This window comes from Bombina bombina, chromosome 1 (assembly GCF_027579735.1).
Source record: "Bombina bombina isolate aBomBom1 chromosome 1, aBomBom1.pri, whole genome shotgun sequence".
NCBI classification, from domain to species: Eukaryota; Metazoa; Chordata; class Amphibia; order Anura; family Bombinatoridae; genus Bombina; species Bombina bombina.
In genome coordinates this window covers 1,537,488,900-1,537,502,200 of record NC_069499.1, presented here as the reverse complement: position 1 = coordinate 1,537,502,200, position 13,301 = coordinate 1,537,488,900, and the positions used below count along the sequence as shown (strand labels likewise).

The 13,301-nt window shown below is 33.4% G+C and overlaps 1 protein-coding gene across 1 annotated transcript in view; it reads left to right on the top strand.

The window, feature by feature from the left end:
- Nucleotides 1-13,301, top strand: part of LOC128654636 (myosin-3) — a 156,585-nt gene that overhangs the window by 22,486 nt on the left and 120,798 nt on the right. The window contains exons 9-10 of the mRNA XM_053708659.1: nucleotides 6,369-6,432; nucleotides 7,518-7,616. Coding sequence (XP_053564634.1) covers nucleotides 6,369-6,432; nucleotides 7,518-7,616 — 163 coding nt within the window. The remainder of the gene's footprint in view (nucleotides 1-6,368; nucleotides 6,433-7,517; nucleotides 7,617-13,301) is intronic.

The following is a 13,301-nucleotide window of genomic DNA, read 5'->3' as shown; positions in this document are numbered from 1 at the left end:
AAAACGCACAACATCATTACTTTGTTACTGAAGCAGGGAACTAAATACCAGCTATGAACAACAACTGATTGAAAACTTAAATGGGCAGTTAACACTTTAAGAGTGTAATATAAAATGCTTAAAGGGACAGTACAGTCAAAATTAAACTTTCATGATTCAGATAGGGCATGCAATTTTAATCAACTTTCCAATTTACTTTTATCAAATTTGCATTGTTTCTCTTGGTATTCTTTGTTGAAAGCTAAACCAAGGTAGAATCATGTGCTAATTTCTAAGCCTTGAAGGCTGCCTCTTATCTCAGTAAATTTTGACAGTTTTCCACATTGCTAGTACATGTTTGCCATACAGATAACATTGTGCTCAATCCCGTGGCGTTATTTATGAGTCAGCACTGATTGGCTAAAATGCAAGTCTGTCAAAAGCACTAAGATAAGGAGGCAGTCTGCATAGGCTTAGATACAAGGTAATTACAGAGGTAAAAAAGTATATTTCTATAGCTGTGTTGGTTATGAAAAACTGGGTAATGGGTAATGAACGGATTATCTATTTTTTTTATCAATAAAAATTCTGCAGTAGACTGTCCCTTTAATTATGTGATGTAAAACAACTTTGCAATATGCTTTCATTATTTATATTGCCTCTTTTTCCTGTAAATGATAACTGAAAATTGTGGAAAAAACATCTGCAGCAAACCACGTTAGTCTGTTCTAATAACTTAATTTACTGGAAGACAGCAGAAAATGTTGTGATTACGTAGTGTTTACTGATCCTTTAACTGAATTGCATATTCTGTCTGGTATTTTCTCCCTATGTGACATGACCTATACTGTATAAACAATACTATATTTATCTTATAGAAAACCTATTCTATTTTTATTAAAGGGACACTAAACTCTAAATAAATGCTATATAGAATGATGCATTCAAAGAAAAAAGTTAGTCTGAGAATAACATGTAGATGTGTTTTTTAAAGTTTCATTAGCTGTTTAAATATTGGCAAAATAAGTGTAAAGTTTTAGTGCCTATAAAACAATGGGAGCTGCCATGTTGTAACTAAGGTTACCATCTCTGCTGTGGCCAATTAGGGACAGTTATAAATAGGTCACTAGAGTGTGCAGTCAAAAGCAGTGTGAAATATAACAGTGTGCTGCACTTCTAACCATTTCTAACAGGGACTAAAAAGCTCACAATTTCAGAATGGAATGACAGGAAAAGGGGACAAAATAAATAATGAAAGTATATTGCAGACTTTTTTATACATATTTTAATTATCATTTTATATTACCATCTCAAAGTGTTTAATGTCCCTTTAAGGGTTTCTGCTTTTGTGAAATCAAATCAAATCTATAGCATTTGTCAGTATCATATTTTTCAGTATGGATTTTTGAAATCTTGGGGAAGCCACGGTCATATATTTATTTACTAAAGTAACCTTGTTCACTAATAACTGTACAATAACTCTAAGCCCCCTCAAAGAAACAGTCTATAGGAATAGGATAGGAATCACAAATACTGTATTAACTAAATTGAAAGTTACTTGTTATATAGTATGGACACTCAACATGCATTTCCAGACTTTCCAAGAAGTACAAGATATTGTGAGACAATTTCAACACACATGCCTACATGTAATCTAGAAAGTAATTTGTAATTAATAACATTTCATTAAAGGAATGTTGTAGATTCTTTTTGCATAAATGTTTTGTAGATGATCCATTTATATAGCCAATCTGGGAGTATTTTTGTAACAATGTATAGCTTTTCTTACTTAATAATAACTTTGTATTAGGGCTCCTAACCAAGCCCCAAAGTATCAGATGTAGACTGAAGTCTACAGATTCCTGCTGGCTCCTGTTTGTGTAATCTGTCTTTTCATATGCAGGGGAGGGGGGAGGGAAGGAGTGTTTGCTCTTCCTGCTTTCTCAGCCATTTTCAGTGGGTGTCCCAGCCTGACCTTATCAACACTGCTAAACTGAGAGTTTTTAAAAGTTATTTTTGGATCAATATCTGTGTATTTTCTTCTGTATATTATTACATGCAGTTATATGAAAATTGGTGTATATATTACATATATTTATTATTAGGTCATGCAGGATATGGGTGTTAAAGCATGTTACTAACTGATTACCTATAAAAAAAATGAAGACTAATGTTAGGGATAATATACACCATACCATCCTTAATTTATTGTAAATCTTCAAAATAGGCCCAAAAATATAACCTCTAATGATTGGACCATCTTATTGTTGTTGCTCATACAACACTACCCTACAAATGGCGTAGAGGCACACACTCTATATGCAGCAACCCTTGAAATTTGTGGATGATCATAAGGTTAAAAAGGATGATTAAACAACTCTAATTATTCTCCAAGTCCATGAGATCTTTCAAAGTAAAGAAAAAATGACAGCTAATTGTTCTTGAGAAAGACAGATACAGTGGACTCATTATATTCAACATTTCAGTCATACATTTTAAACCAAGAAACTTTTGCCTATTTAAATTCTGAAAAAAATATCGTATTCTTTTTTTATTATTATTTTTGCTAGAACATTAGCTGAAATGGTAATTTTTTTTTGCTTTTTAGAAAAGGCTGGAAGTGTAGCTAGTGTATTTAGTAGCTAGTGTTACACCTGGTGATATTTCTGCTGATTTATTCTAGCTTTTTGATTTATGCATTAGTGATCAAATTACTTTTAGGGTAACCGTATACATCTCTTTGTATGTAGTAAATTTGTTTTGTATTGGGTGTTACAGTTTCTGTCTTATAGGATTTGTGCCTGAATGTGAGGGGGTGGGGACATTTGGAGAAGATGTGTTCACCCCCTCATTATTAGATTCTTCAGTGCGTAATTGTACAGTAATTTATGTAGGCTTGGAAAAAATATTTTGATATTTGGCAAGGACACTTTGACACTTCGGACTTCATTTATGAAGCTGAGATGGCAGCTCCGGAGTGCGAGCCTGCAGCCAAGAGTTAAGAAACAGCGGTCATCAGATTGCTGCTTATTAACCCATTACGGCAAATGTTATGTGGCGTATCTCAATCCCCCTGGACTTTTCCAACCGTGGAGTTTGTATCCCCTGCTTGTACGGGATTGATTGCACGTGAACAGTGGGCAGCGTGGTACACTAAATCATAAATGTGGGCCCACGAGACACGATGCAGGGCTGACGGGAGCACAGATGTACTCCACTCTTTGTGAGGTCTTTGTTAAATCTGGGCCTTAAAGGGAAACGCCTCTTTAATGTGTTCACAATGGCCATTTTAACTGCTGACGTATATTTAATTGTGTGTAGACAGCTCCTTTAAATTTATTTTGTTATTTGAAATAGCTGCATTTGCACTGAAAATATCTATAACAAACGTATTATCTGTAGAAAAGATATGTAAACAGCTCCTTATCTGTGGAAGAAAAAATATTTTGACATGCACTCCTATGCGGACAAAATATTCTTAGATGAAACTAAAGCCTGTTGTAAAGACATAATTAGAAACTAGAGGTAGAATCTGAAGCAGCCCCTCCTTCTGTATACATTATAAAATACAGATGTGAAATCCTCAAATCAGTAATTCCAAAATCAAAAATTATTCTGAAATCCAGACTTTTTTCAGTAATATTTAAAAAAAAAAAAAAAAGGACAAGATTTCAAGAGGCGTGCTTTTCACTACAAATAATAATAAGTAGTAAAATAATAATTTAGCGTGCCACTTATATTTTAGCCCAAAATGATTAAAAATGTAATTTTCCCACCGGTCACAATCTTTTTTGTGTCCTAAAATGCAAATACCAGTCTATATTTATTTTAAACAACAACTGTTACCTTTCTTATTACAGTACTGTACTATCTTTCTGATGGTACTTTGTAAACAAAAGTATAAAAATGATATAAAACTACCTTTATGTTTCCATTGGGGACCAGCAGTTCTCTGCGTTCAAGTGTCAGTTTGGATGCTATTGCATACAAGTACACAAAAAGTTGATAGCTTGTCTTCTATATTAGCAAGTATGGAAGTTTTGATGGGGTTTTTTTCCGGCTGTCATTTAAATGAGACAGTAAAACACAGAACAAAAAAGTTGCAGGAGAGCGCTGCTAATGATGACATCTACCCTAACACTCTATCTATAGTGCAAATAATATGAGTAGCAAAAGTAGCTTTATGGCAAAAGTCCCACAACAATATAAATGTTCACTCCTCTTGTTTATCTAGTTTGTGCTTAAAGGGATAGTGTACTGTAAAATAGATTTTCCCTTAATGTGTTTCCAATGACTTACCAGCTGCAGAGTATAAAATGTATGCTCAATTACTTCTTTATGTTTATTTTTGTATATGACATAGCTGGTTTTGTCCTTTGAAACAACAACCCATTAAAATGGGTTGAGTTTGCAGGGAAATCAGATCTTATTTGATCACTTCCTGTGCCCACTGATTCTTCTTTATATTATCTCTGTCCGTATTCTAAAGCCTAATATTTAAGGCCTCATGATCTAAAGCTCTCTGCTCTGGCGATATTATCTAAGAGGTTTCATCAGTACAGCAGGGTCCCTAGGTGCATTTTTGCTTGAGAGCTGTTTATCTCACTATGCAGAGTTCTGGGTGTGAAGGAGAGACACATAGATTACAATATAATGCTCAAAAAAGCCCCTACATAATTGGTGTGGTTCCCTCCATGCCTGTGAGTTTTTGATCATTAAGCCCTTAGAGTAAACAACTGAAAATTAACATTGTTATATTTATCTCTCCTAACCCCTCTGGAAGTGTAATATCTTCTGCTGGCTATGTTTACTCAGCTTTTCTATACCCAATAGTATAGAAACTTTCAGTATAGGTAGGGATACCACAGGCAAAATGGCTACTTCAATTTTTAAACAATTTAATATACTCAAGCAGGTAAAATTGACATTGGGAACAAATTTAAGGGGACAAAAATGTGGGGTACAATATCCCTTTAACTGTATTTCACTTGAAAATGACATACTATGTTTGGAGCCACATAGATATCAGTTGTGGATAAAAAGTTACTACCCATTCACCAGTCTTCACAGTCATCCTAAAGCAAATGAGATTGTGACTTTGGGTGCCAAAGATCTATCCAGAAGATACAAACTACCGTGGGTCACAGCTTGATAAATGGGGGGCGAGATCTCTCGTTCTCTCTACTTATTCTCTCAGTAGTATTTCTGCTCACACACTAAACATGATTCCTATGTGTTTAACGTATTAGAAAACTCTGTTTTCATTGCCGAACAAGATCATTAAAATCCATGAATCACCTGGGGTTTTCTAATCTAAAGTTAAAGGGACATTCCATTTGTGTAATATAGATGTATTAGCAAAAATCCTTCTAATAAAAGATATAGCTGTTTCATAAGTGTATTTAAAGGGACACTGAACCTAAATTTTTTCTATCATGATTCAGATAGAGCATGCAATTTTAAGCATCTTTCTAATATACTCCTATTATCAATTTTTCTTCCTTCTCTTGCTATCTTTATTTGAAAAAGAAGGCATCTAACATTTTTTTTAGGGTCAGTACTCTGGACAGCACTTTTTATTGGTGGATTAATGTATCCACCAATCAGCAAGGACAACCCAGGTTGTTCACCAAAAATGGGCCGGCATCTAAACTTACATTCTTGCATTTCAAATTAAGATACCAAGAGAATGAAGAAACTTTGATAATAGGAGTATATTAGAAAGATGCTTAAAATTGCATGCTCTATCTGAATCACGAAAGAAAAAAATTGGGTTCAGTGTCCCTTTAAGTATGTACTGTGCACAAGCATTTTAAACACAGCCTAAGGAGCTTGTACCATCTGGTAATTACTCAATTTATTCATCGCTGACATGATACAAGCCCCACTGGTGCTCTGAGAAGCTGCAGTACTTAATAAGATATGATAAGGATGTCTGCTCTCCCAGCAAGATCATCCCATTTGACTGGACTGTGATTTAAATGAGCAAAACAGCTATATTTTATCGAAAAATAAACTTAACATTTTTACTCTAATACATACTTTTAGTATTCTTTATTATGTGGATGATAAAAAATGGGATAATACATATGTTAAAGAGATAAAGATACTTTAACATTTTAATGGATAAACAAATTATTGTTTTTTGGAGATAAAAAAACAGAACATTATATGTTGAACTGTGAGTTTACTGGTTATCCACTGGGGTGGGCTACAATGCATGGTTTAGCAGCCCTCCCTAGCAACCAAGTATTTAAATACTGATATATATTATATACTGTATATATTTGTTTTAGCATTACATTAGAGGTTTCTGAGTTGCTTTTAAGAAATACCTTTTTTGACAACTGAAACATTGGCTCACAGATTCATCACTGATTGTTTTGCAGGGCAAATTCATTCGTATTCATTTTGGTACAACGGGGAAGTTGGCATCTGCAGATATTGAAACATGTGAGTACAGTTTTGTATTGTGATGTCTACTCATACTGTTTGATAGTGCTGAATATACTCAGATTTTGAAGGCAAAGAAAGGAAATTAAATTAGAGAATTACTTGTGTTTCTGTTTGTTTAAATGAACATGAAACCCAATTTCTTTCTTTCATGATTCAGATAGAGAATACAATTTTCTTCTGTTATTTAATTTGTTTCATTCTTCAGATATTCTTTGTTGAAGAAATAGCAGTACATATGGGTGAGCCAATCACACAAGGCATCTATGTGCAGCCACTAATCAGCAGTTACTGAACCTATGTAGATATGCTTTTCAACAAAGGATATCAAGAGAATGAAACAAATTAGATAATAGAAGTAAATTGGAAAGTTGTTTAAAACTGCATGCTCTTCCTAAATCATGAGAGAATACATTTGGGTTTCATGCCCCTTTAATCCTTTAGGTCCCATCAATATGTGGCTGTTTGATTAATTGATTATACGATTATGTGCCAAACACTAAGCTTATAGTTTGCACAATAAACTAAGAACTCTGCTACTCAGTCAGAATACACAACAAAGATAATTTTTTATATAAAATGTTTTTGATAAACTGTTTCTAAATCAAAATCCCCAAATATGTTTTATGTTTCAGCTGCATCTAGTGTGAGATACATAAATACCTGCAGTATGATAAACCTTACCTACACCAATAGCTCTTGTTTTCTATTTGTGTTACCTCACAGTGAATATGAGGTTACATTTTAATTTAACTTCTTGATTCAGATAAGTCTCCAGGTAGCAGATTTTGGGACCAGTCATCTGATGGTGTCATGTGATGCCCTTGATGATGTTATGTATGATGTCATCAATAGAGGGAAAGGACAATGTAGATTCTTTTTTTTTTTAATATGCACACCATTAATGTATTTCTTGATGTCTGTGCATCTGAGAGAGAGTGTAAGTGACGGTTTAAACATGTTTGGCTGTTGAGTCTCCACATTCATTCATTTATGGACAGCTATGAACGAATATAAAAACTTTTTTTTCAGAATTAAAACACATTTAGAATCCATAAGTTAATTTCATGGTATTATCATTGCAGATCTGCTAGAAAAATCCAGAGTGACCTTTCAGCTTAAAGCTGAGAGGAGCTACCATATCTTTTACCAGATCATCTCTAACAAAAGGCCAGAACTTATTGGTAAGTTTCCATGTATGATATATGACATATTTGAATATATTTGACGGAATATTAGCATCTTAATCACTTTGCAAATAATGGCATTTCGATTTAGAATTACCTTATAACTATTTCTATGGCACAAGCCATAACATATTACTTACAAAAGGAAAAAAAAACTTTTAGTTTGCCATACACACAAAACCAATAGGTAACATACAGCAGGGTTATTAAGCTCTAACTAACTCTATAGACTCAAAACACTCTCACCCCAATGTGATTTTCCAGGAGCATAATCGATATTTTACATTTTTAAATAACTTTAACCCATCATGATGATAACAAAAGGAATTTAGTCTGATTAAGTTTGCATCTTTTATTATACCTTTATTATACTAATTTTAATAAACAAAAACAAATAAACCATTCTGACATAATAGTTGGTTTTGAAAGATACATTATATCATACATTATGTTTATAAGAGGCAGAAGACCCATCTAATCTGCCCCTATTTCCTTCTGCAGTATATCCCAAGTCTAGGTATAGTCTTATGTATATCCCAAGTCAAGGGATAGTCTTATGTATATCCCAAGTCAAGGGATAGTCTTATGTATATCCAAAGTCTAGGGATAGTCTTATGTATATCCCAAGTAAAGGGAAAGTCTTATGTATATCCCAAGTCAAGGGATAGTCTTATGTATATCCCAAGTCAAGGGATAGTCTTATGTATATCCCAAGTCTAGGGATAGTCTTATGCATATCCCAAGTAAAGGGAAAGTCTTATGTATATTCCAAGTCAAGGGATAGTCGTATGTATATCCCAAGTCAAGGGATAGTCTTATGTATATCCCAAGTCAAGGGATAGTCTTATGTATATCCCAAGTCTAGGGATAGTTTTAGGTATATCACAAGTCAAGGGATAGTCTTATGTATATCCCAAGTCTAGGGATAGTTTTATGTATATCCCAAGTCATGGGATAGTCTTATGTATATCCCAAGTATAGGGATAGTTTTATGTATATCCCAAGTCAAGGGATAGTCTTATGTATATCCCAAGTCTAGGGATAGTTTTATGTATATCCCAAGTCAAAGGATAGTCTTATGTATATCCCAAGTCTAGGGATAGTTTTTAGTATCTCCTAAGTCAAGGGATAGTCTTATGTATATCCCAGGTCTAGGGATAGTTTTATGTATATCCCAAGTCAAGGGATAGTCTTATGTATATCCCAAGTCTAGGGATAGTTTTAGGTATATCCCAAGTCAAGGGATAGTCTTATGTATATCCCAAGTCTAGGAGTAGTCTTATGTATATCCCAAGTCAAGGGATAGTCTTATGTATATCCCAAGTCAAGGGATAGTCTTATGTATATCCCAGGTCTAGGGATAGTTTTATGTATATCCAAAGTCAAGGGATAGTCTTATGTATATCCCAAGTCTAGGGATAGGCTTATATATATCCCAAGTCTAGGGATAGTTTTAGGTATATCCAAAGTCTAGTAATAGTTGTATGTATATCCCAGGTGTTCTCAAACGGTAGTGTCTTCCCTTTTTGTATCAAGTCCCAGTAGTAGGATTTTTTTTAAACTACTCTTGAATTTCATTATTTTAGTTTTTGGGCATTGTCTTTTTATCTTGAGAGCAATATTTTTCTGCTAGGAAAAGTCTGAGTTTACATTGCAGGTGTCACAAAGTGTTAAACTGTTTGCCTCATGTAAAGTGTTTTTGGCTCCCTATTGTTGCAGGCTTACACACTTCTTCATTCCATTATACAACAGCACAATGCACACAAATCAAGTTTTCTGTTTAACCATACTGCCATTTTCATTTATTGGTTATCAATATGGTGGCTTTTATAAGAAAAGTAGTGCTTCAGAGTATGTTACATCTCTAACTCAATGGTATAAAATAATTGTTTTGCGCAAACAACCTTCAACTGTGATCAACTCAGCTGTAATAGACATGAATATATTAAAAAACTATTTAAAATAAAAAACAGTTTAATATACATGCAGACTCCTTTGTCTTTTTAATATATTTTTATTCATGATTTTAAACAAAATCTTAAATATAATTATGAATTATCACCAAATATATAATATTTGAGGATTCAATATATTTTATATTTTTAAAATACTAGATTCACCATAATTCTTATTATATATATTTTCTTGATGGTATTATGTGTGTATGTGACACTTTTCACAAAAAATATGATTATTAAAAAAAGGTTGTTTGTATGAAATATTACAATGAATTGTTAAATACATATTAGATATTACTACTTATTAATGCTATTTTCATTGTATTTTAAACAGCGGCATATTAATACAAGCATGATGTTTTTAAGAGATTTGGCCTTACAGATTATATTATTAGTTTATTTAGATATATGTTTTGATATTAAATGGTACCTTTATTAAAATATCATTTTACATTCAGAATAAATGGTGCAGTTTTTGTTGTTGTTTTTTTTTAAAAGAAGCCACATTTTTTCCCTTAGTAGAGGAAGCTGAAAACGTAAGTTCTATATTTGCAGTATACCACAAGCTAAAAGTAGCCAGTGTAAACTGTGTACAAATTATCATTGTTTGGCTCCCATTGATTTTAATGGGAGCTGAAAATATTCTCCAGTTGCTGTAATTTGGCTAACACAAAATGAAAATACAACAGGTTTGTAAACTGCTAGTAAACTTTATAGACCTACCAAAAATGATTTACACCAGCAATGTAAACTCAGCCGTAGCATGTCTTTTTTTACTCTAATTGCTATTACTCTTTATCATTAACATCAAAAACATTTGTTTTAACACAATATGATTTTTCATTTTTAGTGTTGATTCATTTTCCTTACTATTTCAATACTGTACACAAGCTGTCTAGGAGCTCAAATGAACAATTTATAAAGTAACTCCACTGTAGTATGTGAACAAATAAGTTAATTATTTTTTAACCACAAAAACTATTTTGAAGGAAATTGTTTTATTCATTAAAGGGACATTTAACACTAAATAAATGTGAGATAGATTGATGCATTCAAAGAAAAGATTAGTCTCAGAATAACATGTAGATGTTTTTTTTCATGTTTTATTAACTGTTTAAATATTGACAAAATAAGTGTAAAGTTTAAGGGCCCGATCACATATTTGGTGACAGGCGCAAAACCCAGCGTCGCCAATTTTTAGTCTAATCGAGTGATCACATATACGGCGCAGCAGACAAGTTATGAGTAATAAATATTTATGCAAGTTATGAGTCGGTATCAGCTTTGCAGCTCAAGGACTTCCGCATGCAGAATGGAGATATTTTATTTCATTTTCACCTCGCCACACATAGGCAGGCGCAGCAAGCGTTGCGATGAGTAAAAAAGAAAAGTACCTAATAAAACTGTTAACCCTAATCTGCCAACCCCCCACAACGCAAACACCTATTTAACCTATTAACCCATAATCCGCCAACCCCCCACAATGCAAACACCAAATTAACCTATTAACCCTTAATTCGCCAAACCCCCACAATGCAAAGTATTAAACTAATAACTAAGCCCCCTACCTAAAACCCCCTAACTTAACTTTAATAAAAATATACTTACATAAAATTAAAAAGATACTAACTACATAAAAAATAATTATAACATTACAAAAAATAAAAAATAAAAATTACTAAAAAAACTAACATTACCCAAAATAAAAGAAATCTAACATTACAGAGAATAAAAAATCCTAAAATTACAAAAAATAAAAAAAAATAAGATTACAAAAAATAAAAAAGCTAACATTACAAAAAATACCAAAACGAAATTATCGAAAATAAAAAACATTCCTATTCTAATACCCCGTTTAAAAAAAACACACAACAAAATACCCCCCCATCTATAAATAAACTACCAATAGCCTTTAAAGGGGTCTTTTGTAGGGCATTGCCCTAAAGATAACAGCTCTTTTGCAAAAAAAAAGTACCCCTAACAACCCCCAACCCCAACCCCCCAAAATAAAAAAAAAACCTAACTTAAAAAAACACTAATCTACCCATTTCCCTAAAAAGGGCATTTGTATGGGCATTGACCTTAAAAGGGTATTCAGCTCTTTTTTCAGCCCATAAAAAAAAAAAAAAGCCCTAATCAAAACACCCCAAAATGGGTATGCACCATTGCTGAAGTCCAGTGATCCATCTTCTTCCTGACGGCGAAAGGTCTTCATTCAGGGGCTCCATCTTCATCCATCGTGTGTCCATCTTCTATCTTCTTGGCGGAGGTCATCAGCGACCTCCATGTCATCAGCGACATGGAGGTCCTCTTTGTCCGCCTAACACTGAAGATTGAATGCAAGGTACCCCTTTTATATTGGGGTACCCTTGAATTCCTATAGGCTGAAAAATTAAAATCAGCCAATAGGATGAGAGCTGCTTACATCCTATTGACTGATCAAATCAGCCAATAGGATTTAAGCAGCTCTCATCCTATTGGCTGATTTAAATTTTTCAGCCAATAGGAATGCAAGGGTACCCCAATATAAAAGGGGTACCTTGCATGCAATCTTCAGTGTGCAGAGGACGATCATATGAAGAGGACCTCCATGTCGCTGATGACCTCCACCGACCGCTCCGCCGGCTGCTCCCGCTTCCTACCTCCGCCAAGAAGATAGAAGATGGACCCAAGATGGATGAAGATGGAGCCGCCTGGATGAAGACCTTTGCCGCCTGGAAAAAGATGGATCAACGGACTTCAGCAATGGTGAGTACCTATTTAGGGCTTTCTTTATTTTTTATGGGCTGCAAAAGAGCTGAATGCCGATACAACGCCCTTTTTGGGGCAATGGGTAGATAAGATTTTTTTTATGTTAGGTTTTTTTCTTTTGGGGGGTGGGGGGTTCTAATGTTAGGGGGTATTTGGTTTATTTTCTTGCCAAAAGAGCTGTTAACTTTAGGCAATGCCCTACAAAAGTCTCTTTTATGGGCTATTGGTAGTTATAGTTTATTGATAGATTGGGGGGGTATTTCGGGTTGTTGTTTTTTTAAATGGGGGTATTAGAATAGGATTTTTTTTTTATTTTATTTTTTTATAATTTCATTGTTATTTTTTGTAATGTTAGTTTTTTTTTATTTTCTGTACTGTTAGTTGTTTTTTTTTTGGTTATAGTTTTTTTTTATAATTTAGTTTTTTTATTTTGTAATTATTTTAAAGGTAGTTAGTATCTTTTTAAGTTAAGTTAGTGGGTGTTAGGTTTGGGGACTTAGTTATTAAGTTAATACTTTGCCTTGTGGGTGGTTGGCGGTTTAGGGTTTAATAGTTTAGTTAAGCGTTTGTGTTGTAGGGGTTGTTGTTTTTTTAAATGGGGGTATTAGAATAGGATTTTTTATTTTTTTTTATTTTTTTATAATTTCATTGTTATTTTTTGTAATGTTAGTTTTTTTTTATTTTCTGTACTGTTAGTTGTTTTTTTTTTGGTTATAGTTTTTTTTTATAATTTAGTTTTTTTATTTTGTAATTATTTTAAAGGTAGTTAGTATCTTTTTAAGTTAAGTTAGTGGGTGTTAGGTTTGGGGACTTAGTTATTAAGTTAATACTTTGCCTTGTGGGTGGTTGGCAGTTTAGGGTTTAATAGTTTAGTTAAGCGTTTGTGTTGTAGGGGTTGGCAGTTTAGATGTTTAGAGTTTTATTAGGTGTTTGTGTTGTGGGGGGTGACGGTTTAGGGGTTAATACGTTTATT